The following is a 27358-nucleotide window of genomic DNA, read 5'->3' as shown; positions in this document are numbered from 1 at the left end:
GCCTAGACGACAGCGTCTGGGAGTGGCTACGTCCCAGAGGAGCAGAGCAACCCCCCGTGTTTCTGCATGCTCAAGTTGTTTGAGAAATCTTGCAATGCAAATGTGGTACTTACCTTTACCGCCCAGTAACAAAACTGTGTCACACTCAGAGCTTTCTGTGAAAGCCCTGATTTTGTCTGAGGAGATATAGAGGTGAGGAGAGCCAAGTAAACAAAGCATAATGTGGAGGTCAAATGCTAATGAGTGCTCCATTTGTTACGTCTGGCTCCCTCCAAAGGCAAAGTAACAACGTCAGAGGCACCCAGACATAATAAATCATCCAAATAAATAATAAAGATTCAGAGAAGACTTTGTGGTGTTCGTTGTGCCACCTCGAATGAATTTACAAATTTACAGCACAGACCTGATTTCATTCATGTGGCCTTATTTAAATTGTCCCATTTTAAGCTGCCTGCTCGAGACAGCAAGATGCTTGGAAGTCCATTTTCAGGCCTAACACCCTCCTACCATATAATTTCCATCTGCTCACTGGTTAATAGGGTAAGACCAGAGAGAACACCACTATGAACTGTAATGTAACTTGCTTTAGTTGAGACACAGGCTGTAATGCTCCGAGACTTCAACAGATGCAGTGCCATGTGGGGTTTGCAGCTGTTGCGAGGCCTTAGAAAACCCACAGCTGTCCCCTCTCTGTCTGAGTCCGCAAGTAAAAGGAGACTGAAAGACGGACGTGACTGATGAGGTGATGAAAAATCTGAAGAGGCAGGTGGATGAAGAGTAACACAGGTAGTAGAGTGTGCCACTGTAATGCATATCTGATCATTTGTTTCTTTCTTCTTTCCCTTCTTTCCCTTCTTTCCTGCACTCTCTGTGCACTGTCACTACCTATAGATGGCGCTCAGCTCATTTTGAAAACAGTGGCCTTTCTCGGGGCTGTCCATCACAAAGTGCCACAGACTGCACAGTGGTGGGGATGAGCTGCGGAGAAAGGCACCCTTACCTGTCCTTGAGCCAGGCGAGAGAGAGAGAGAGAGAGAGAGAGAGAGAGAGAGAGAGAGAGAGAGAGAGAGAGAGAGAGAGAGAGGGAAAAAAAGAGTAGATTCAGCATGTATGTACGCTGTAGCCGGGAGCCATAAATCATGACCTTCTTCAATTTACACAGGGAGCATATTGATGGTTTCCTATCTCCTTCACTCACTTTCACCTAGTTACATTGTCTAAGACAACACCACTCTGGGTAACAGTGACTGACACATTACAGCCTATTCTCAGTGGACTCTCACCTCAGCCGCTGAATAATCCCCGCACGAGTCAAAGGAAGGAGTGTGAGTGTGCGGTAGTGGAGCTAAGGCCGGCGGTGACAGTACAAGGTTGCACTAACAGTGTGATCATAGATTTTCTGAAAGAGGTAGGCAACAAGGTTGGCTGATTAACAGACCACAGGGTGACAGTGTCAATGCCCCATCTTGAGCACAGACAGGTCTGACAACTGGTGACGATTTAAGGAGAATAAAACACGGTTTACAAGATGGAAAGTCACTCTGAGGACAGTGGGCCATGCCCTAATTCCCTTCTACATGGCGGAAAACAAAGGAAAAAGTCCTATAAGACAGAACAGCTGCAAGGATGACAAATTCATGAAAAGAGTGATTATGCATTTTCTTCAGTTTTTGAGCTTCTTTTACTTCCCTTGCAGTCCTTAAGTGCCAACAGATAACACCTATACACTGACTACTAAAATGCTGGTAACACTGATCCACTGTGCAGAACAATCCACAAGTTAATACACAGTTGTTATTTGAAGCAATAATGCGGAGTGGCGGGCACAGCCGTGCCAAGAGAATAAATAAAAAATGAAAAAGTGACAAGCCCATTTATTTGGTTAATTCAATCTTCTGTTGAGAAATCTTTTCGCTGGACATCATAGCTGATTTTGTTTAGGGGAATGGTTTGTGGCAGGCTGATTAAACACAGACTTACTCCCCCAACCCCCACACTGGCTGAAGTTGAAAGCCCAGTAAATGAAATGACTTCCACAGGATTGCACCACAAAGGAAGGGAGTGTGTCAGATGTGCATTCAGCCAGTGTTGTAGCCAACACAAGGTCAAACGGGACGTTGTGTAGACAGCTAACCAACTGACAGTCAAGACAGGAGGATGCCGTTACACCCCAAGGCACCGTCTTGCTAAATGTACAAGTGCACATACAGACAGACACACACACACAGATGCACACACATGTGATTGCTCATACTAGGCAACGTTTGACTATACATTTCTTATCCCCAGTACAAGATGAGGACAAGGCCGTACTGTAACACTGGATACACATGACTCTAATCAGAGCATGAAATTTCTACTTCACTATTCAATATTCACTATTATTTAGTTGATATCCACAGAAAAGAAAATTTTACTCCTCAGAAAAACTTTCGGGTGATACGGAGGAGCTAAACGCAACATTACAGCAAATAGTTTAAAAGTTACTTGATGTTAAATACAGATGGAGAAAGGAATGAAAAGCTTGCCTTGTTTTGGAGAGAGTGACTTACTGTCAAAGAGAAAGACAAAGCCTTTGCTGTATGAAACTTGTACAGTATATAGATTTTTTTTTATCACGACAATAATAATAAACTGAGGAATATTTTTTGGAGGTGTGTGTGTGTGTGTCTAACTGCAAATTTAATTAAAAATTTGTCTTACATCTTCTGTATAGAAGGTTAGGGTTTTGTATATTTTCAGCATTTTACGGGAACGTACAAAATAAATATACATTTAAAAAATTATATTACATTGTGTCAGTATCATCATTGCATGGTGACTACATTGTATCTCACAGTTTTGTTGTCTTGTTAAAAGCCAAAAAGAGCTATCTTATTCTGTATCTTCACACATTTAAGAGTTTATGAAACTAGAGCTCAAAATACTTTATAAACCAAAAGGATATGGTGTTATTGATGCTGTCCACGCTGGGAATGACCAAGGCGCACATGCATCCAAAATCTTTGCAGGTGCTGGGTAAAAATCTGTGTGAAAAAATACCCACATGCTGTTTCTTGTTCCCGTTTCGAAAACAAGACAATGTTTTGAACACAAATGGTATTCCTGAGGTCTGAGGGTTGGTGCTATGACCTGAGGAAAACTATTTGTGGTTGAAACATTGTTATGCTCATATAAAGCAACCGAGACACCAGTGCGGGGAAAAAAAAGAGGTCATATAATGAGTTAAACTTGACAGTAAATATGGTGCAAACTTAATGAGTCAACTGATTTTGATTTGAGGATATTTCAAGAAATCATTTGCAGTGATTACATAAACCATGTGATTTTATTGTCACTGTACATTCAGTGCACTGTTTGATCTGACTCACTCCAAAAAAGCATATATTTACACATGGGTACAGTAGGCATGAACACAACAAACAAAACACAAGAAAATGGCACACAATACTGTCCAGTGAAACCTAGCTGTGGTTGGCTGTTTGCGTCTCAGTTCGAACATTTTTCACATTTTTCCCTTTTTCGTCTTCCCGGCACTGTGAACGTGTGCATAGTTACCCTGTTATTTTCTGAGCACAAGGTATAATATAATTAAAACGAACCAAAGCTTCCTTTTAACTTGATTCATATATCACAATTGCTAACATATTGCTTTTGAGGGGAGTAAAACTCTTGGGTAATCACATGTCTATGGTACATACACCTAGGAAGGGTCCTTTATACACCGCGGACCTGAACAGCCAGGGAGGTTCCTCCATGTTTTATGTAAATCTCGTCATCTCAGAGTGCATGGAGATAAGATAAGTCCGCAAATGGAACAGCGAATAAGCAGCTTTCTCCTCCGAGGAATGTGTTCCCCAATTGCAGTAGGTTCATCTACATTTTTTTTTAATACCCAGTCAGTGATGTCACTTTATTTCTGTGCCACTGATTCCCAGGAGGAACCCATGGCCCGCTTCCAAACCCAGTGTAATTTTCAAAATATGAATTGAGGTATAGGGTCTAGATGACTTCACTGGCTATATGTCCTGCTGTGCCGATAACCAAAATCGATGAGGACACAGAGCGCATGTTTCAGCGTTAAGAGACACAGACACAGAAAACAAAAAAAAATAACGGCTATTCAGGTGGGCTCTAAATTTGTGTTGAAGTTGCTAATACATCATGAAGAAAACTCATTAAACGGGCAAAATAAACAGATGATCATTGCTATATCAAAGCACAGCAGCTACAGTATAGTATAGTGAAATATGCACAATACATTTGCTGTGTACAGCTCTGTACAGTATGCCCACGTTGTAAACAAAGCACAACTAAATGCCAGTCTGATGTTCCACAGCACAAGGAACATAGGTGGCCATATTTGCCTTGCATAGCCCAGTGATCGCTCTGTTATGAAACTATTACAGACACCCATGAAATCGCCTTTGTAAAGGTTTAGACAAACCCTCCCCACCGTCAACCGAAATAAAACGTCTCTTGTCCCCAAGGTAGAGCCAAAGCAGAAATTTAATTGCTCCATTTCTATTGAGAATTTCAGCTTAGGAGACAATTAGAATTAATTGGATGTAGTAGAACCGTTTTAGAACTCTGAAAATAAATTAAGCATTTTTCTTTTATTTTCTTATATTAATTTGGGCGAGGGGAAAGTTGGGAAACAATTATCTGCTATCAGTCTTCAAAGTGCACAGAGGAGGAACGTGACCAAACTCTGATCAGAGGAGGGAAAGGTCAGGGTTTTTTTTTTTTTTTTCCTGTTTGGGTCAAGTTCTTGGCCGGAACGTGTTCATTAACACTTCACACAACCAGCACGACGTGAACAGATGGAGCTTGTCGAAACACTTTCCTTTTACTCAACACAGTATGGGGAGAAAAAAAAGAAAAGATCACCATCGAAGATTTAGAGGCTGCTCAAAATGAATGAATGCACAGCTGGACACTCAGCAGAATGAAGATGCTACTATTATTAAAATACTGTAAATAACATCCATATTTATGTGGAAACAGCAGTCAAGTTCAGCGGCTGGCTCAAAATGCAGCTTAATCGACATTACTCGTGTTTCACTTTAAAGTATTCAAAGACACTACGCTTTGGTTTGCTACTGTACAGAGGTGATTCATCCCTAATTTCAACTGGGGATGGATTAGCTGGTTATACATTTGGGGAAGTGCATCATGGGAATTGTATTCTCTACCGTATTGGGTTATAATTATCTATGCATTACGCTACGGTGAATCAATAGAGTCTGTTCCTGTGGGGATTGTCTGTAGTTACTGGTTGCTTGGATTTCCGGTTTCTTCTTGTTTGGGCAGAAGCTAATGGCACTTGACACTTTAAAGACAAGGCGGCTTTAAAGTGTTCAAAAGGGACAAAGTCTGTTTCACTAAAATCCTACGAGCAGCTGGTTAATCTATTATTGTATTATGTGATCTTATGATAACACGTTCCATCCAACCTGCTCAGGTTATCAGGACAGGAAGAAATACGTTGATAACTGTGTCACATTACTCTAATTGCTTTCTTTGAATAATTTGGCAACTGATTAAAAATGGATAAATATTACGTTCTAAAAGTCTACTACCACTTCTGGAATATACATGTTATTAGCTCAGCTTGTGCACCTCAGTGTGTCAGAGCGTCAGTGTTTGTGGGAACGTACACAGAATGATTAGCACCTTCGTTAAAGATGGGCTAAAAAGCTGATACAGAACATCAGGGAGCCGTGATCTGAGGTCTGATATAGCCTGTCCTTATTGATGTTGGGTTTTAATTCAGAGTGCAATTCAAGTCATTCTCAGAAACACACGTGTCATTATATTGTTGCACACAAACATTTAGACTTATTCATCTACGTTACAGTGTTATATCCTAGCAGGTTTAAAAGGCTGGTACCTTAAATTCAAGCGATCCATGAGACAAAGGGCCTAAACATCCTCGGTCATAAAAAACAGTGCATTGTTTTTTATTTGTACTTCCCCCCTTGAAACTCAGATAGATCCCAAGGATCAAGGGGAAAATTATCTCTCAAGGAAACACTTAATTTGTCAAGTTTCAGCTGTGGCAAGTCAGTACATCTTTATCAAAGTTTAAGCCTTGCTGATATAGTTTCAAAACTTATTTCTTGTTTAAGAATGATTAAGTTATGATTAATCTGCTTTTTTTTTGATAGATAGGTAGACTAATTGTTTTGTCTTTTAAAGTTTCAGAAAAGAGTGAAAACCCAAAGATATTCAGAGAGAGAGAAGTTCAGATATGTGAGGCCAGCACACAGACTTTGGTATCACATACATCCAAGGACTGACGTGATTAGCTGTGGAGATAATGCTATCGATATAGTGACACTTGTTGTTTGGGAGTACAACCTAAATTAAAGGGGGGGGGGGGGGGGGCACAAGAAAAAGCAAAACCTATACAATCCATTGCAATCTAATACATCGCCATCACAAACTGTATACCCATAAATGACTATAGGGTTGAATTTTCACTTGTGTGACACAAACTACAACCATCACAAAGGTAGTTCTTATTGCAGGGCTATCAGGCTGAATTAAAGGGCTTATTAGATTGCTTTAAATTGCATAGATGTTGCTGTTATTGTGCCTTTTATCTGCATTCACATAAAATCAACTTTTTATGACAAGCCACACAGTATAGTTGGAAAATTCTCAGCACAGAATATAGCTTATCACGTGTATGTTTCACAGTATGTTTAGTTGCCAATATTTCCATACGACACTGAACACAGAGAGAAGTGAGGAGAAGGTTTAGTCTCTAGAAGCAGAAACCACTGACCGAGACTCAGACGCTGCCGGACAGAGCTCGCTAGTACGATACCCATTATTGCCACGTTATTCATAGATGCTTAGTGCAAACTCTTTGTGAACTATGATCACTAGCCAACCACCGTCCTTCTGTAAGCACCAAGTTGACTATAACCACTGAGTCGATGAAGCTACTACGAGGTAAATATATTACGAGGAAATCCAGAATCGAACATACCCGCGGTGGGTAGTGCTTTCTTTGATGACGAATATAAGAATATGTCTAACAATTCTCCCCCCGCCCAGTGCAATTTCACACAATATACAGTACACATATTATATGTAGACCAGTTAGAGACTATTGCTTTAACAACTGAGATTAGAAAATATCAAAGAAAGAAATGAAAACACATCATGTGGCCGTGTAGCCGCACAGTTCTTTAGGACATTTATATTAACACACTTCCATTTTGAGATGAAAATAAGATAAGAAACAAATTCACAGAAGCTTCAGGTGATATATAGCAATGGGCCTCTGGTTATAACAAGACCCCGGTTGCCTGATTTCTGTACACAACATCTTTATATACATCATCATGATCCCACATCAATCAGGTTGATATTCACCCATTTTAAACCATCTCAAGTTCCATTTTTCTTTTATGTTTATTACCGTTTAAAAGTGTTAAAACGACTCAGTAGTCCAAAGCTTCATCCTTTAACTGTCAATTGGCACACCACCTTCATTTTCACGGGCTGTCTCTCGCCTTGCATTTGGGTGATGCAGCTGTCTGTCAAACATCTGGCCCCGGGTGTCAAGCCTTGGCTTCTAACATCTCGAGGAATAGTTTGTGCATGGGGACTTTGCCCTGCATTTTGATGCTGTAGAAGTGCTGAACCGCCTTGGTGGCGGTCTGACGGAGCAGAGGCAGGGTCATTAGGAGCTTGCCTGCCCGTCGAGGGTCCTCTGGGTGCTGGGAGCCCTCAAAGTCCTGCAGGGCCTCGTGGAGGGAATCCTGGAGCCTTTGGACGGCCTCGATATTCTCTATGTGCATGGAGTCTGGAGCAAGAAGGGTGGGGGGGGGGGACGGAAGGAAGGAAGGAGAAGAAAATATTCTAATCGTTACACATTACATGATAAATGTATTAAATGAAAAGCAAACATTTTCTACTGATCAGCTACAACAACAACTCTGTGTTTTGCAGTAGCATCATCTGGCTGCAAATTCTGCACCGTGCCTTTGCAAACGTGCAACTTTGGAGAGAGGTTTTCTCTTGTTAGTGGTTAATGACTCTCCTTAAATAAATGCCTAAGCGCGGCCTGGACTCTAGGGAGACGGAGGAGAAGGAGATGTACTGTAGGTCTGTATAAATATACAGTGGACAGAAAAAAGATTCATATCTTTTGGTATCATGGACCACATACATCCCCCCCGCTAATGAATTCAGATGGCTGCATTACTAGGATATCGTTCAGCTGAATGATGGCGGCAGATGGCCTTCATTTCCATAAGAAAGAGCAGTTGGCCCCCTTATGTATAGGCTCTAAAATAAAACCAGTTGAGACTTATTAAAAACTGCTCTCTATGTATAAGTCTACAAGTTAGAAAAAAAGAACAGGCTTGTCCTCCAAAGGACACGCTGACAGAGAGTGTTTTAATGGACAAGCAGTGGTTTGCTTTAAGCCAATTTTACCGCACAGTCTCACAGTGTCAGGTCTAATCTGTGTATGTATCATATCCACATTTCATCAACTGATGGGTTAAATTGTGCGCAACAAAATGTGGATTCAATTCAGCATTGTAATTGAATCAAAATGATTCATCTCGGCACATCTATGAGAATAAAATCGACCTGTTTCATCCTAAACACACTGTATTACTAAAGCTGAAGCAAATGCGGCTGCTGATTGAAGTGTGTGAGTGAATTAGATCAGCCCTGCTATGTGTCATGAAAGTTGTGGAGTGAAGTAAGACCGTGTATGAACATGTAAATGAGGCAGAAAAAAGGAAAGTACAAGGCTAATTATGTTCCTAACTGACTGATTAAGTCTCTTTTACCAGTCGCCTTCTGTGTAAATTGCGTTTCTATCTTGGGAAATTAACTAGGCTATGTGGACCGCACATGTGTTCCAACACTCTTCATTTGAAACCTTCATGTTAATACTGATCTGATCCTCGTTTGGCTGTGCGAGCATGTGTGTATGTGTGTGTGTGTGTGTGAGACAGAGGGAGGAGGGGAAAGAAAGAATATGTTTTCAAATGTGTGTCAGTGTGTGTAAACGTGCAGGGACAGTGGGACTGTTTGTGTGTGTGTGTGTGTGTGTGTTGAAGGAGGTTAGGGGCGGAATGCAAAACTAACTTTGAAGAAACAATTTCCATGTAATCCGTCAGCAGCCTGGCGTCAATCCCGTCGATACTCCGCTAATTACAAAATCAATGGCCATGAATTTCCACAGCTGTCACACCCACAGGACCCCTGGAGCCGAAGCTCCCCGAGACTGTGTTCAAACGAGCCGAAGCTGCCCTCTCGCCCTCCCTGAGCCTCCCTCTCAACCCCTGCCTTCCTCTCTCACACTTCTCCCTTACCTTTACATCCTTGTCTTTCCATCACCCCTCCCTCCCTCCCTCACTCCCTTCAGCCATACCCTCGCATTTATCCTCCCCTCTCTCTGCTCTCCCATGGAGAGTTTGTCATCAGAAGACTAAAGCTCTGGGCTCAGCATTTTTCATTTTTCAGTCAGGCAGGAGAAAAGACTCCTAACAGGCATTGATTAGTGGGGGACAGGCCCGGCCTCATGAAAAGCAAACTGTCGATACGGGCGCAGCATCTTCACATTGGAACAAACGAGGCCCGTCGCTCCCCAACGCTCATTCCACTCCACTTAACACATTTTATTGACAGCCCCTGTTTTCCTAATGAAATGCTAAATATATCTCCCTCGGCTGTGGCGCGCTGGCAGCTACTGTTATGGAGATGGAGAGAATGAGAGCGCAATGTGACAGTCTCTCTCACACTCACACACACACACACACACACACACACGCACACACACACACACACATGCACACACACGTATGTGAGCACAAATTAAAATATAAATGCACACACACTCTCTCACACATAGGGGGTGTTAAATTAAACAACCATGCTCCTGACCTTTTTGTCCCCCTCTTATCAGGTATCCTTCATTGTGGAAGTGATCAGCTCGCCAGATACAGACAATCACTTGACATTTTTTTGGTTTATTTCTTTGTTTGCTTTAATTAAATGCCAACCATCTCGATTTATTTGAGATTTAACATAGAGATGTACCTTCCGGTCAAGCTCATGTGACCTCTGTGGAGCTAAGTAAAGGGACATTTGTCTGAATTTACAATAAAACATCAGCTCTTAATGATACCTTTAAATATATGTTTTTTATGTACCTCAAACAAAAGTAATTTAAAGTGCTGCTCAGTGCAGCATAAGCTCAGAAATATATATTTTAATATATTGTACAAGCCAGTAAGAATTACTGCCAGATGAGCAGTATAAACTGGGAATGTAAATGTATATTATGATCCTCATTTTGTGTCTTATTGATCCTGCAGCCATGTTTACCATAGCATTCTGCCATATCTGATCCCAGACCACCTTATCATCTGTGCTCAGCCAATCGGAAAGTTTGCAAAATCTGAGCGTGTGTGGCCCGGACAGAAAGAGGCCCGGTGTGTTAAAATATGGGACCTTTAAGCAGAATTAAGGGTGAAAAAAAAATCCATTTAATGCACACTGACTGACAGAGATGTAGGCTGTATATATTCTGTATCCTCTTATTTCAGCTCTTCATTGATGCTGTACTTACACTGAGTGAAGCTCAAACTGCTAACTCTATCAGATGGAAGCATTCTCAATCCTTGTTTCCCCCAAATTCAGCTTGAAATAGCTGGTATATCTGGAAATTTTGGGACCACCCTTCCACTAACAGTGGAACTAAGGAGGTTAACTTTACCTGAGTTGGCAAGGGCGATGGCTTTGAGTGTGACAAACTCCTCCTTCTCCATGCGCAGCTTCTTGTAGCGTCGGACCAGCGGCAGGATGGCGACGTGCAAGTCCAGCAGGCCAGAGATCCTCGCCTGCTCCTCGTCCACCACATAGTCCTCTGCGTACACAATCTCGTCCTCGCAGGGCAGCGAGCGAAACACGATGCTCAGCACCAGGATCTCCATCCAGGCACTCTGCAGAAGACTCATCTGGTCTGCCAGTGACAGAGTGGAAAAACCTGCACAATGTATAAAGAAAATACATAATTTTGTTTTGATTTTCAATCCAAGTCTTGCTGTACACGCACATGACAACGCATGAGATCAATCCATTAATCTCACTGCACTTTAATTGGCCATTTCAAGTCCTCCATATGTTTTTTGGGATGTGCATACAACACTGTGCAATCCCTTGAGAAGCCCAACTTGAAACGCAGGGTGACCGCTGTATGTGGCAGCTTAAGGGAAGAATATAAATCAGTCAAGTGTGGAGGCCTTTGAAACATGAGCCAGGGCTGCTTCACCCATCAGCCGTCAACAGTTCCTGTGCGACCCAGTACATGCGCACACGAGACAGCGCTTAGTGAGGACAAATCCACTCCGAACCCTTACAATCTCTTGTTCTAGTCACAGTAAAGAAGAAAGAACATCAAATGAATTCTTCTTTACAACAAAGAATCAATTCTGGGTTTTAAAATTGACTAAATGAATGGGCTGAAATTAAAGTGGCCCCTGCCACACTGCCATTATTTCAAGTTTGTGTTACTGTCTGTGATAATCTGAAGTTAACCATCACAATTAAACAACTCGCAAAACTCTTCTCCAATACATCAGGCTTTGTTCCTCAAACACTTTTCAGCCATTGTGCTTTCATCAGGGTAGTTGCTTTATGTAAGGTTCATCAATTTATTGGGAATTTTCAAGAAGGAGGCAAAATTAAGGCATTTTGGATTTATAATTAGGTACTTTGAGTATAAAAGGGTTAAACATGAAGCTACGTTTGAAGAAAATTAATTCAGCCAAAGGAAGGATATACTGAGGTCAGCAGCAGATTTTCTGAGAAATTATTTGGGGCCATTTGTGTTGAGCGATGGAGGAAATTTGACTATGCTGCATTTTGAAAGATAATTTTCTTAAACTCTTAACTGAGTTAAGAGTTAATTACAGTTACAGTTAATACTGTACTTAAAAAAATATTTAGAAAAGATGGTTTTAAGTTGATCAAAAACAAAAACCATCCAGGTCTACTTACAACTTATCCACGTTTGTAATATTATGCACATTATATCTTCTACTGTAATTTCACAGAACTAAATAATGAACTATATACAAAGGAAACGGAAAGCAACTTTAGATACCACCCTGATAAAGGCATGATGGCTGAAAATGTCAGGGGAGTAAACCACAGTATAGAGTTGACTTGTAAGACTTGTGTTAAATACAGCGGACTTCAGAGTATTTAAGCTCACACTGGTCTGCATCTTGTTGTGTGTTTAATCTTCAAATTAGAACTGCTTATGACATGAAGTTATGTCAGACATAATTATTACAGAGTGGCATATTGGTATGATGGGAAAATATTAATTCAGCGAAGCTGAGGTTCGAGACAAAATAAAAATACGACTATATTCCCTCTGACCGCCTCCTTCTCTGCTCTTTATTCTTTAGTGTTCAACCTTCTGAACTCAGTAACAATTCATCCGAGATCTCGAGGTCGACCCATCAACTCTCTCCTCTAACATTCACACACACACACACACACACACACACCACATCAAACAGACGGACGCCTGAAAGGACCGAATCCGCCACAATACCTTTCACCGCTCTATGGTGAATGGAAAGGTGATTGGGGGTTATTGACCAGGGCCTTTAACCCACCACTCTGCTTACTTAAATCTGAACTTGTATGGATGGGAGTAGGGCAGGTTGACTTAAAAGAGGTCCTCCCGATGGTTCTTATCAAGCAAATAGAAGAACGATGGGAAGAGAGAGAATGAGGCAGAGAGAAAAGTGCTGGGGGTGTCATTGATTAGTAGATTGTAATCAGTCCACCAAATGCGAAAGCGGGATCGATCCAAGCCTCAGATCTGACAAACAGACAGTTGATGGAGGACATCCGGTACACGTTTAGTGTGGGGGGGGGGGGGGACTACGGGACCACAGAATGTAGATACTGTAGGCTGCATCAGGAATTCATGAACCTACTCTCCATCTGCAAAAGACACTTTTCTGTGAAAACTAATGGGTTTAATCCTTTAAGATGTATTTAGGGAGGATCAATGACAATACGTACAACATGTTGGTTTTCTGGAAAAAGCCAAAGTGAGTAAGAAAAAAGATTAATCACTTGTAAAGGAGTAATGACTCAGAGATAAACAAAAAGAAAAAAAAATGCTTAGCACCAGTGTTTAAATCATCAAACCTCTCATATGGATCACCAAAAAACTAAAAAACATGAGCAAATTACACGTTCTGTGAAAAAAACGACACCCTGTTCAACCATCTCCTGTTTTTCTTTATCACTCTTTTCTTTTCCCCTGCCTGCGTGTTTTTTTTTCTTTCCACTCAATTTACTGAAGCGATGGAGTGACTTCCTGGCTCCCTGGGGGTTGCCCCAGAGCTTCAGGTGCGTCGCCCGGAGGTGGTTGAGTTAAGTGTTGCTGTGCAGGGTGATTCCCCCTGATGAAATATCAATATTTCACCCTACTGATTTACTGCCGTTTGACCAAACATGACACAATATTGAGCAAACTGGGGAATGTCTGTGTCTCTGTCTCTGCAGTTTCCTCCCCTTGTGATGACAAAAGTTGGGTTTTCCCCCAACATAATGATTGTTGGTGAAAAATATGTAGCTTTAAAACATGAACAATTAAAATTTCCCAAGTTGAAAAAAAGGCCGGTAACCAAATCTGTCCAACAGAATTTTCACTGAAAACATTTTCCCGTATTTGCTCATAGTAACTAGAGCATGATAAAAACTTTCTAATGATTGAGGCACGAGGCTTTGCATCATATGATTACACCATTTGTACACTTGTATATTTCTGTAAGGCACCCAATCTGCTACACACCAAAGGATGTTAGTGGTTGTTTGCAGGAAAAAGAAAAGCACTCTGGCTATGCAACAGTACAGTACAGGTAGAGATCAGATAAGTAATTGAATCCCTATTCAGTACAATGAAAAGACTGAGTGGTTTGCAGTGAAGCTTGAAGCTGTCATTGAGAGCTAGGTCTAAAACAGACAGCAGTTCACTCTCTATTCATTTAGTATCATTACAGGCCTCCTAAGAGCCCTAATGGGCCTAATAAAAAGACAGAGGTAATAATGAGACTAGAGGGCCCTATATGAGCAGGAGGAGTAGGAGGGGGAGAGCCAGGGGAACAAGAGAACAAGGAAGCCAGAGAGTGTGTGTGAAAGATATGATGGTAGAGTGAGAGAGAGAGTGGCTGAGTGTGTGAGTGGCAGAGAAAAAGAGAGGGGGGAAAAAAATCAAAGAGGAAGAATGTGATGCTCTGAACTGAGTGAACATTAAATACCAGAGGGTGCTGGATGCTTTGCCTCAAATATAAATCTACACATGTTGTGTGCAGTTACACGTCTTAGATGGTGTGTGTGTGTATGTGTGTTAACAGCTGCACAAATTAGTGGCCACGTCTGACCTCTTGACAACTGTGCTACCATTCTGCTTCCATTTTCATGACAGCATGCGTGACATCCAGTCAGTGGCTTCCTAGTGGTGAGTTACGACCGTCCACTCTGACGTGTTTAACCCTGTCTCCTGACAGTTTTGTTTTTGAAGCCAAGATGTGGTTTTTTACTTCTGTTTTATTTTCAAAGCTTCTATCTTCTGCACACTGCGGCACATCAGAGTAAGATATCCTGAGCCCAGCTATGTTAAAAAGAAATATTTTAAGCCTTCAGAAACATGTAACAGAAAATCTATTCTACGTTTGCATGTTTCCTCTCAGGTCTCCACATCTGGGTGTTGAAGGACTTTTACATTAATGGAGCGATCTGCAGTAATGACTCTTATTACCTCATCGTTAAGGCCATTTGCGCAGTGGTCTATGAGTGTAATGGTGGGAGTGGACTGTTAAACTGTAGGGACCCCTTTTGTCTTAATCGTTACTTGGTGACACTCTGACCCGGTGGCCCCGGGTAAAATGTCCCCAGAGTGTCACATGCCCCTTTAATAACTCTGTCATGTCTGGATTGAGATCCTCACAGCATATAAGATCAATAGTTATACATCGAAAATGTAACAGAGACTGAGGTTCAAAAATACAACAGTAAATTTCTTGAATTTATTTCTGCAGCCCCGTGGCTATGACTAAATTGAAGAATTTGATTGTCGTTGGCCTATTTGGCCTCTTTTTTCACTCTTAGAAAAATATACCTGAATTAGATTTAAAAAAAAAAAAAAAAAGCTAGTTAAGACATATCCTTGTTCTGAAGAAGTTCGATGAAAAAGAGGTCAGGAAAAAAAAAACTGTGCATTTGGGTCAGGGATGCTCCTTTTCTTCCAGTGTGGATTCAAGTGGTGAGACAGCACACCCTTCCCTCGTACCCCAGCGGCCCTCCACTGCCTCTCTTTGTGGTGGGCTCTGCAAAAGTCATTCCTCCGAGGTTCCTGGGGCAGGTGTGGGATCGAGACACCTTTACAAATTCAATTAATTAAGGAGTCAAGCGTAAATTTGATGCCGAATCAGTGATTAGGGCTAAACCTAGACAGACCTAAGAGAGCTAAGCGGCTGGTTAATGTTGCACCAGCTGGGAATAAAACCACAAGGAGGAAAAAATATCTTCAGGTGTTATGTTTATAGTCATGATGGAAATATATTAATCATTTTGATAACTGATTAATATATTTCAGTAGCTTTTCCAGCAAAAATATCAAGAATTTTTTGGTTTATTTTATATCACTGTAACTTAAATATCTTGGTGCTGTGCTGTTGTTGGGACAAAACAACACATCTGAATACTGAAACAGTGATGGGCATTTAACTTGATTAACTAAGAAAAAGACAATGTTCAAAACACAATTAAATACATCTGGAATGTCGCTCAGCTAAACTGAAGTGGCTACATGTGCAACTTTGCACAGACTTTATTTGACTGGATCAATGAGATGCATCTACTTTGAATCCAACCTGTGCTCCCTTTAAACATACTGAAGTCCAAAGCATCTGTTTCAACTGACAGAGATGAAAAGAAGAAAGAAAAAGAAAAAAAAAAGATCTAAGAAAATTTACATAAAAAACCTTATTTAAGAATTCGTCAACAAGGACCAGGAAAATCCATCAGTATTTCCCTAAATAAATCAATTTTATCACAGACCCTGTGTAGTCTCCTTAAGTAAGTAAGAGGATTGGTTTCTTTAAGTCTAGGATTGAAATGGAATACATTGACTTAGGGGCGGACCCCCCCTACCCAACCCCCCCAGACTCTCCCACCCTACCCAGTCAAATCAAAGGTTTCAGCTGCTCTTTATTGATTAGATTTTAGAATATGGGACTAGCTTTTCCCTTAGGTGCAGATGAGTAGCAGATGTTAATTATCCTGTGTGCTTGAATGTGTGTGTGTGTGCACGCGTGGGGGGGGGGTGTTTATGTGTGTGCAACAGTAAGTGAACTACTTCCGTAATCTCACACTGTATCATTTCAGCAAATTAAAGTACAAATTACGTGTTTACATCCTTGCTTTACCCGCATTCCTGACTGACTGACTAAATGATTAAGAAACCAAAAGCTTCAGGAAAACCAGATCCCAGACAACATGGTCATTCATTAGCAGTCATGTCTCTCTACCTGGGATATGTTTGGCCCAGCCAATGATGACCACCAGCTCGCGGTCGGCCAAGTCGCACAGCGTGGTCAGGGCCTTGATGTCTCCGTCAGGCATGGTAGGGTCAGGCATGGCGTAGATCTTCTCTGGCTCCACCACCAACAGATGGGAAACGATCTTCGTCACTGAGGGAGAGGACAACGGATACAGGAAAGAGAGAAGAGAGAAAGGAGGGAAATGTTCTGTGTTGTGTGACAATTTCAGGCGACAGCATACACAAATAGGAAAATAACAAAAAAGACTGGATTATATGGGGACTAAAACATTAAAACAAATAAATTAATAGATAATATATTTCAAAAGTATTAATTTCAAATATCATTTAGTTTGTAGTGAACACAGGTTTTTTTCCCCCCGTAACAGTCAAAATCCATCTCTGCATCTACAAAATGTCATAGTGCACATATTTCTCAATGAGATATTTTGTAAAATAAATAAATTTCTAACTGCAATTCACAGCTAACATTTCATTTCATAAATGTCCCAAGTTGTGAAATTGCTGCTGTTAAATAAAAACAGAATGGAGCCGTTCCATAATGCTAAGGTTAAGAAAAACAGACAAAAAGACAAGTAAAAAGTGTTTGACTTACATGGTTTCTTAGCTGGAGGGGGGATGGTGAGGCCGAGGTAGGCGCCATTCTCTGCATCCAACCTTCGTTTGTACTTCTGTCGCCCCCCTCTCACCCGGTCCAGACGTACGCCTGCAAAAAAAATATCATACATGTAGAATAAAATAGAACTAATCTGAGCAAACAGCTGCCACTCAGTTATAGCATTTATAACTGCATGTTTGCTGGTTCGTTTTTTTTTTTTCTCAGTCATGCAACTCTGACATTATTAGATTCAGTTAAAATGCCACATGACCAATTTTACTTTATTGCACCCACTACTACAGCTACATCTACTGATAACGATGATACTGTAGCCTCCTTATTATACTGCTCTGCATATATTTTGCTGAGTCATAAATCATTCTCAAGGATTTCAATGTTTATAATTTTGCTAACCTCATTATGTGGCACCTCATACAAAACTGAGGACTAGTTTATCTACAGCACTGCCAGTTTTTTTAATGTAGTATGTTACTAAATGTATATTTTTTGATATATACACACACACACCACATAAAAGGTATTTGGCATGTATATTACATTGTACATATCATAACTGGGACCACAGAGTTTTATTCCTTTATTTTTAACCTTTTGACTGTAAAGAAAGATTGTTCAATACTTCCTTGTTACAGATGAGTGTAAGTACCTGGTTGGTATACAAGCGTGACATATCTGGGATTATGCTGAAAGCCATCTCAAAGGACACAGGCTACATCAGATGCACCTTATGTGCTGGATTTACGCGCTCGTATTAAAAGTTGTTTGAGCACTGAGGGAGAGCAAACAGATTTTACATGGTCAAGTGGAATTGAGTCGTGTGAGATTTCCCAGTGACTCATATAAATTCCTTTGATTCCCCTGGAAACAAAAGAATCCGATTAGGATGGTCTTTCAATTTCCTGACACCGACTATCCACTAACCTAATTACCCACCGTGCCCAGAGGGAGCTCATTCTTCCCAGCAAACACAGTGAGATCATTTTATGCCTGGCAGATTGAAGCTAAATCGAGAGCCCCTCTCCTAACACAGCTTTCCATTTGTACGCCTTAAAGTAATCAATAAGGCTTGCAAATAGACTTCTTGTTCTTTGAACACATGTGGATGCGGTTTTAATTAGTCAGTTAGGCAGCTAGGAACTGGGTTTGAGATAGATGGAGCTTCAGTGGTTGTCTTTACCATTACTCTTGGTTAAGGTAAATTTAAAATTATAAATTGTGCTTCAGGAAACTGTGCCCATGTACTCCACATATTAAATCAATTCCATAGCTTCTCTCTATTTAATGACACACATAGGCCTAATAAAGGCGTATGCAGTTAGTAAAGGCTTTCACAATAAGCTTGTGTAATGCAAAAATATATTAAGCAGGTGTGTACCCCTAAATTCACGCACCGTAAACTTGTCAGCCTAAGTGACAGTGAATTGTTGCTGCTTTTGTCCCTGACATCTACCACTATCCGAACATGCATGCAGAAGAACAGACAAACACACACACACACACATACAAACAAATGTAAAAACACACACACACATACACACACTGGTTTCCCTGCTGTGGGCTGCAGGGTCATGTGGCTGCGACAAGCGACAAGTGACCAAACCGCCGGAGTTAGAATTCCAAGATCCGCGGGGGCTGTTTGAACTGGAACATCCAACTGGCCCATAATTAATGGACGCTGACAAGAATTAAGAGCTCAGCGCTAACCAGTTTCAGTTTACAGCTTAGCAGCGCTGCAAACGGCAGAGACCCATGGCAGGAGGGCAGAGAGAATGACAGAGAGAGGAAAAAAAAGGGTTAGATAATGCTGAAGAATGGGAGGGCTGGGGAATAAGACAAAACAAGCTGCTGCTTTTGGCTGTATGTATCAGTTTTCTGCAAGATCTGTTTTTTTTTTTCCGTCTCTCACTTTTCCATCTGTCTGTCTCTTTTTCTCTCCCTTTTAGCGTCGGGTGTACATCTCCTCCCTCACAGCCCTGCCTGTCCCCGCCAGCGCCTGATCCAACCAGTGCAGGATTATCTCCTCCCCATGTGATACAGCACAGTACTGAGAATCTGACCACAACAAGACAGCTGGATGAGGCCCCTTGTAGAGGGCTGGGGGGGGGAGGGAAGGGGGTGGGGTGTGGTGGAGGGGGGGCTTGTGTCATCGTCAGCACCACATTCCACACCTCAGGCCCAAAACCATAGCAGCCTCCGTGCTTCAAGACAATCGCGACGAGAAGAGAGCTTCTGGGTAGCGAGAGGGCCTGTGACATGTGTGCCAGGCGGGGGCACAGATCATCTTAAAAGCATCCAGATCCATTTTTTACGGTTGCTGGCCCTTCATAAAGTGTGGCAGCCAAAATATGGATGCAGCGGGTGAGACTATGTGGTAAAAGAGCGCGGGGAATGGGAGGTGGCAGAAGTGTATGTGCTGGATATTATGAGCTCAGCAGGATCATACAGTACAGTACAGTATGCTCATAACTTATTACAGACTGAGATGGGCTGAGACACAAAGATACTGCCTGACAGTCCATCCTTGGTATCTGTGTGTGTGTGTGTGTGTGTGTGTATACATGTGTGTGGAAAGACGATGAGGCATGTTTGCATAGGAACAATCTTTACGGCCACCTGACCCCGGCTTCCCTTTCACATTCAATATCTTTATTGACTTGTGCAACATTAAAGCACATTCCTGATTGAAGCAGCTGTGTTTTGCTGGCGGTGGCGGTGTGGGTCATGTGGAATTATTTTATCCTTTTAAACATGTTATTTGATTCTCAATCAGTTCCACAAAGTAAATGGTATAATCATAAGCTACTGCTGAAAAAATAAATAAATAAAAAATTAAATCACAGTCAGGGTCAGGATGTTTAGAAATACTAAAGTCATGATTCCATGTTCTCTTCAACACAAACATCAAAGATAACTGAAATATTGAAATTATTACTTTTATCATATACTTTTTCTGTTAACTGTGTAATTACATTTTCTGTAAATTTCATTACTGAAAACCCAACATGGTCTAAACGCACCTTCTCTAAGCTGTCAAGAATAAAAGTCTGGTGGGGAAATAATGAATCCTTTATTTATTTATCTTTTGGTTGACCTAAAAGTAGTGGAAATTAAAAATATTGAGTCTGAAAATACTGAAATCAGCCAATAAAACATCCACCTCGTGTTATAAATTCAGTATTCAACTTAAGCAGTTTTAAGGTTGTAAAAATCCTCTTATTCTACACTGTGCGACAGAATCATACAAAATATGTTTTCTATCATATTAAAACATAAGACTCCATGTTATTTTTATGTCTGTAACATATCAAAACATCAAATGAAAATATTCTAAGTGTCTTGAGCATCAATTTATAGGGTTAAATTATAGCATATAACTCCCCCAAGGCTGTTAAAACCCTAAAATTCCCAGACAAAACACAGACAACATGACTTCAGTGTCCTCAGTGGTAGCTATGGGCCCAAACAATAAGTATCACAAACTATATCTCTGAGAGATTGAATCATTCTGTGCTGTAGAGGCTCTATAGGGAAGAGATTTCATCATACAAATGTGCATGTGGCTCATACAGTGTGTATCATGCTTGTGTGCTACTATATGAACATGTGCACGTGCGTGTGTCTGTATCTCACACAACTATTTTCAGCCACTCACCTGTCAGAGGCGCTTCTTTCTAGAGAATGTGTCAGAATTGGCTGGCTGGCGAACGCTGCCAAAGGGAGATTAGGAGCTCCCTATTTTAGCTGGGAAAAATCAGAGGGATGCAACGTGTGCCCCCCCTCACACAGTCACTCACCCTTTACAAGGCACAGGGACCTTTCCCTTCCACAGCTACTTCTGAGGGCCGAGTCTATGCGCCTGCAAAGCGCTGAAGGCACTGGAGAGGCTTTTGTTTGATTGCACAGAGGCTGGGTGGGCTGCAGACAGGGAGGGAGTCTCTGAGAAAATGGGTACGGGACATGAGGAGGAGGGGGGTGTATCAGGATGGTGTCCCACCTGCTCTAACCCCCGACTGGGCTGACAAGACAAAGCTGGAGTTGTTCTCCCATAACCGCGCACACTGGCATCGCTCTCTTTATCATGTTTTACACTTTTCATAAATCTGAGCCGCCGTGTCCATAAGGGGTATTACTGTGTATTACAGAGCCACCCTGACCACAACTGCGCCTGTAATCGAAAACATCTGCACGGCTGGAGATGTCCGGGTCGATTCAGGATTCGTATTGGCGATGCGTTTGTGCTCGGTGTGGTGGTTTGCACAAATTGATGTGTGTCGCAGTGGGTGAAAGGAAAAAAAAAAAAGACATAGAGGGAGAAGGGTGCTGGCAGGAAACATGCATGTACCTCGAGGTCCGATTCCATGCCACTTGTCAAGAGTGATATACATTTGGCATCTGTGTACATGAATGTGTGTGTTGAATGTGTGTATCAGAGGGTTGTAAAGAGGTCAGCACTTCGCTAAATCCCCTTCTTCAGAGGAACACGTGTTAGCCTCCGTGTCTGATCTATCACCTGCCAGACAGTGAGGACAGGCCAGAGCAGAGCCTCTGGGTGGGCGCTGACTCTCAGCTGCAGTCTGCCAGCTACTCTGACACCCTAAAAAGAAAACAAGGCCCCGTACATGTGCTATTGGATAGACAAGTTTGTGGTACAAGAAAGAATCAAGTAGCAAGGGGTCAGAGGGCGTTCAGTATTTACAGTTTGACTCCCTCACATGAACACATGTAATGCTAACTCAGCTTTGACTTTAAAGGGACCCATACAGCACAGACTTTTGCTATATCTTTATTTTGATGATGAAATCTTAGCGTATAGATTGGTTTCTGATCTAAGCCTATTGATTGGCAAGGGATCTGACAGTCTGTGATATTGGATATGGCTTTACTAATCTTTTGTGTATGTGGCTGGAGGAAAATAAGGCTGTAATGTTACCCCGGTAGCCACGTTCGCTCAGGAAAGACTGCTGATCCCTATCTGTGGTCGGGCGAGGGCGAGACAGCGGTGTAGGTTGCCAAAATAGTCTGGCAGCTTGTATTCATCCACCATATTACAGTGGTGTCAGAAAATTCCCACAAGCAAAGAATACGCCACAGAAACACAGAGCTAATGCTAAAACAAGCACTGACTTCAGAAGAGCAAAGGCTTAAGTGTCTTTTATTGAAATTGCTAAAAATTTTCGTTCATGACAGAGTTTCAGTAGGTTTAAGGGGTTGTGTGCTTCTGTTTCCAAAGGACATACTTTTTGAACATGCTAATTTGCTAACATGATGATATGATTACTCAGTCAAAGATCTATGAACATTTCACCGCAGCACCAAAACTGCGAAAGACTAAAAATAAAGATGTAGGATTCATCTATAGCAGGACATAACAACAGTGACTCAAACCACAAAGTCAAAAAATGCTAATTCAGTCCAGAAAATTCATGCATCATTTAACACCATACAGTAACGCTATGGGGGTATTAGCGCCGCTATTAGCTGCGGGCACTGACTCCTGGCAGTAGTGACTGACACCATACCTTCCGCGAGTTGTAATTACGTGAGGGTTTTTCCATTGGACCTGTGACCTTTTATCAGCCTCAGCTGGACATTTAAGGGGTCACTGAGCGAGGCAGATTTCCTCAAACAGCCGCCTGCCGCTACCGTCCACCCAAGCTCATCCAGGCGCACTGCCGTGGCACAGCAGTAAAGCCGGATCTGGAAGGAAGCCTGTCATCTACAATATTTTTTCCATGAGTCTCTCTGATTTTACTCTCAGACACGACATAAAACACAAAAATTCATTCGTTGGCACAAAAACTGTTCACTCACATCCAAACTCACTTAATGTGCAAACACAAGCAAACTTAGTACGTAAAGGACAAATATCCTTGTGTTACTTAAACATAGGAGGGATGATAAACTGTACATTATGTATTTACTGACACATTTTGCTTTCCCTGCTCTTTGCCTAAGTGTGTTGAGCTGCTACTGCAGAATAATTGATTTCTTTGGACCTACACCGAACTCTAAATACACCTGTATCCACCAAACCAGGTTTAAAAAATTGAAGTCAGCTGATCAGTGGCAGGTGTTACAGAGAGGACGGGTTCCCCCTGCCCACCAGTGGTGCTGGTCCGACTCTGGCAGCTGGCACTTTATAATTCAGGATGGCACACTTAAAGTGGAGCTTAGAGGGCCCTGGTGGAAATATTAGATACTTTAAAAATGGCTGACAATAAAAGTTCACTCAGCATCATCTGTGGTGCGAGTCATTCCTCTGCCACACTATAAAAAGTAAAAACACACTTAGCTCTTTTAGTTTTTAATGTGAGTCATGTCAAAAAGAGTTAAAACACTGAATAAAATACTGATATATTGGTCATTATGTGTATGTTAATATTCATACAATAAAATATTTTAAAGTAGAAACAGAGATTTGCAGGTGGTGGAGAATTTAGACCTGTTTGACAAACCACTGATTTCATCTTATGTCACCCAAACATGTTTTCTATTACAGTTTTTATCCAGCAGATGTCTTGTTTTTGGTCACATTTACTGCTCTTAACACCAGATTACATTATTCATAACACCTACATTCACATTATAGTATGTGATTGTTCCGTTTCTATGATCAGCCCTTGACCACTAAACGGTGATCTCATCCCGTGAAGTAGGTAGGGAAAGCCGCTGCCCTTCCCCCACTGATTCCACGATCAAAGTTCCCCAAGTGTGTAAGAGGCCATGGCGCAGCACTATGCCACGATTAAATGTCCTTTTTCCTTTTAATTGAATGCCATCACTTTCAGAGAATCACCTACTGTGCCACCTGTCGCGGTGGCTGTGATGCTGCGTCTCAGGAGCGGCAGGTGGTGGAGGCTAACGGCATCAAATTCTCCCTCACACACAACCCCCCCCACACACACGCACTGACTGTCCACATCAACGGCTTAGCTCAGCCCGCTACGGACAATACCCCGCCGTTTTCCCTTTAAGCATGCGCTAATAGTTTCAGCTTTGTTTCTGAAGCAACTGTGTTTTTTCTGGCTGAGAGTCAAAGCCTCGGTGTGAGATATTTGGGCCGGGATGAACACATCAAGAGTGGATGCAGGTATAAATAGTGCGGTAATGGCAATACAATGGATGACCCCTCAGTATGAGATGAACAAATACTGCCACGTCAGTGCACAGTGAAGTTGCATTCGTGGAAGTGAACCAAGAGCCTGACATACAGTCTTGTGTTACTAGCACAGATTACAGTTAACTGCTGCTAGCTTCTATTACGAGATGTGCTGGTGGAGAACACAAGAAAAACTGTATGACCACGATTGTAGGAAATTTATGACTGTTATGTCTCTAACTGAAGCCTATAAAACAAATTCTGTAAACATTTCTTTTTATATTAGGATGTATATCATACAATTAGTGTGGACAGAAGTGGGCTGAACTCCAGATCTTGATCGTTTTACTTAGTAGAGTGTCACTTTGGTCCTTCCTTTGTGGAGGGATGTCGGTGCCATCAGAGATCAAATAATGTCCTGACACTGTGCTGTACCCCCCCGTCTTTTTTTCCCTATGATTTCTATCTGGATTTAAGACACTTATTTATGATGGATATCTGGGACAGTGATGATGATCCTCTGAGCGTGTAAGTCACACTGAATGTAAAAATATGTGTACCAGGTCTGCGTGCTCAGATCTGACTGAGTTATGGCTCCGAGAATGAGTTTGTTTTTTTGATGCTAATTGCACTAAAATTATGAGTAAAGGGTTTTAAAGCACCTTTATTGCCTCTATGAGCTGTTTGCCACATCCAGTGCTGCAACTGATAAGTAAGCCAAATAGACAGGTAAACTACAATAACCAACACCTGCATGCACCTGTCCCTTTCACCTCATGCAGTATCTTATGATAATACTCTTTACAGAAGCATAACTCGATGCATCGGTGTAGAACGATTCTTCTAGCTAAACACACAAATGCAAAACAAAACAACAAAAACCGAAAACTCTCTTCCAGTGGAAAAAAAGGAAAAAAAGAACAAGATAATCTATCAGCTAGATTTTCCCTCTGTACTCCCAGAGGTCTCTCGGTGGAGGAGAAACAACACATGCAGGAAGTGAGGTGGGATGTTCGGAAAGCATTTAGCGGATCAATATGCCAGGCAAGAGAGGGGAAGGGAGACAGACAGACAGCGAGGGTGAGAGAGAGAGAGAGAGGGGGGGGTGGGGGAAAGGGAGAGGGAGAGGGAGAGAGATACCCAGAGCCCATGGGAGAGGGAATTCTTGGGGGAACAGCTTGTGCTTTTCAAGAGTAGTGTTACACATCTCAGTCAGTCTTGGTAGGAACATCACACTCAGCAGCTTTTTCCACCCGTCTGACTTCAACGCTGAGAGGCTCAGGGGTGTGAGGAGAGGTGAGTAAGGCATGTGGGTGATGTCACTGGTGTCTCCCTAAGGCAACAGCTGGCTTTAATATCTGATCACTGACCAGTCTTTTAGCCCTCAGTGAGACTGTTAGAATATATCAGATTCACTGACATGAGACAAATGTCTATGTTAAAAAATTTGATAACTGACTCCTTTGTTCCAATATGTAAATCTGAGTAATAGACATCTGAATAAAAAAAACCCTCTTGTTTTAAGCTTGGTTACAAAATCCTGACAGTGTCTAATACGTTTCTGAATACTTTCATAATTTGGCTATTATAAGGCCTTTTGGTCCCATAGAGGAGGGTTTAATTCATTAAATTTTAATACAACAGAAATTAGACACATGAGAGTAATTCTTTATCCTAATTTGTTGTCTTTTCAATGCAATAAAACCGTGTTTCAAATCTCACCAGGACTTCAGCTATCTAACATTTCTATTATCAGTTAATTCTGATCTATAAAATGTTACACAATAGTAAAAAAAATGTCCAGGGTGAACTGTTCAAAATGCTCAGTTTTTTTCTCAGACAGTCTAAAACCTGAGGACACTGACTGATATGAAAAGCATGTGATATATCACGCTAAAATAAATAATAAGAAAAACATAACAAACAAAAAATAAGAAAAGCAATCGTTAAATAAAATCAGCGCTCACCTTCTTTTAACATGCCAACTTTAAGACATTTCATGAAGCGGCAGGCCTGGCATGATTTGCGTCTCCTTTTGGTGATCTCGCATTCGTTGGTGGCCGGACAGCTGTACTCGATGTTCCCTGTGAAACACAGGAAAACATGTTGTCTTTAATTCTGTGTGCATTTCAAAAATCAGGAGGAGTTTTAAAGGGACTGCATAGAAGAGATCAAATCAGAAATGGTAAACAACAGACGCAGAAAGACAGTAAAAGACACAATATACATGTGCACACACACACACACATACACACCTGTCCCAAGGTGACCCCATGTGACACTCCTGAAGGAGAGGAGAGTTTAGTGGCATTTTGATGGGACATGTAAAAAGCACCTACCCGCCCCAGAGTACCACCCCCATTTTGATTCACAGATAAATTAGCTTCATTAATGCAGAGCGTCCTCTCTGCAAGGCTCGCCACGACCCCTTCCAGCCCATCCTTCTTCACCTAAAGGATGATGGGAAAGCTGCCCTCCCTCAACAACGCAAGGGCTAAGAGATGGACGCGCAGCCGAGTGCTCTGCATAATGTTCTCCAGTAAAGACCAAGAGCTGCTGTAAGACTGGCCAATCTAAGGCTCCCATATCATGTAGCAAAGCTCGATGTATTATTCAAGTCCGTCTCGACGGCTGTTGGCTCACTATGGAAATATTTCCTATGCAATTTAATCACTCGGGGTCCAAAAACAGCCAGAAATGCAGACATATTGAATCTGCTGCCATGTAACCGCTGCCTGGCTTTCTCACCAGGTTCCGGTTAACAATTTCTTTCCGGATCATTACACACTCACTTCAAAAGTTGACGTGACCCCAAAAATCCAATGACAAATCCTCCCAAGTATCCAAATCCCTTGATTGAATGTTTAAGCAATGTCCCGTAAGTCCAGAGATGTATTAATGGTACCTAAAAACAGCAAACCAGGTGTTGTCCGTTGCAGATCTGCCAGATCTGCTCCCCCTCGCCACACACACATAACCCCCTATTGGACAAGGAGAAGGTGCCAACATT

General features: G+C 41.7%; 1 protein-coding gene across 2 annotated transcripts in view; it reads right to left on the bottom strand.

Annotated features, from left to right (window-relative positions):
- Window positions 1-3397: 3397 nt before the first annotated feature.
- LOC121200019 (steroid hormone receptor ERR2-like) overlaps window positions 3398-27358 on the bottom strand; it is a 38861-nt gene continuing 14900 nt past the window's right edge. For both annotated transcript variants that reach the window (XM_041065050.1, XM_041065049.1), the window contains exons 3-7: window positions 26316-26432; window positions 17226-17336; window positions 16599-16760; window positions 10757-11026; window positions 3398-7822 (exon numbers count right to left, since the gene is read on the bottom strand). In XM_041065050.1, the coding sequence (XP_040920984.1) occupies window positions 7578-7822; window positions 10757-11026; window positions 16599-16760; window positions 17226-17336; window positions 26316-26432 (905 nt within the window). In that variant the 3' untranslated portion in view covers window positions 3398-7577. The remainder of the gene's footprint in view (window positions 7823-10756; window positions 11027-16598; window positions 16761-17225; window positions 17337-26315; window positions 26433-27358) is intronic.

This window comes from Toxotes jaculatrix, chromosome 19 (genome assembly GCF_017976425.1).
Source record: "Toxotes jaculatrix isolate fToxJac2 chromosome 19, fToxJac2.pri, whole genome shotgun sequence".
NCBI classification, from domain to species: domain Eukaryota; kingdom Metazoa; phylum Chordata; class Actinopteri; family Toxotidae; genus Toxotes; species Toxotes jaculatrix.
Note: the sequence above shows the minus strand (reverse complement) of the source record. Positions and strands in the feature narration are given on the sequence as shown.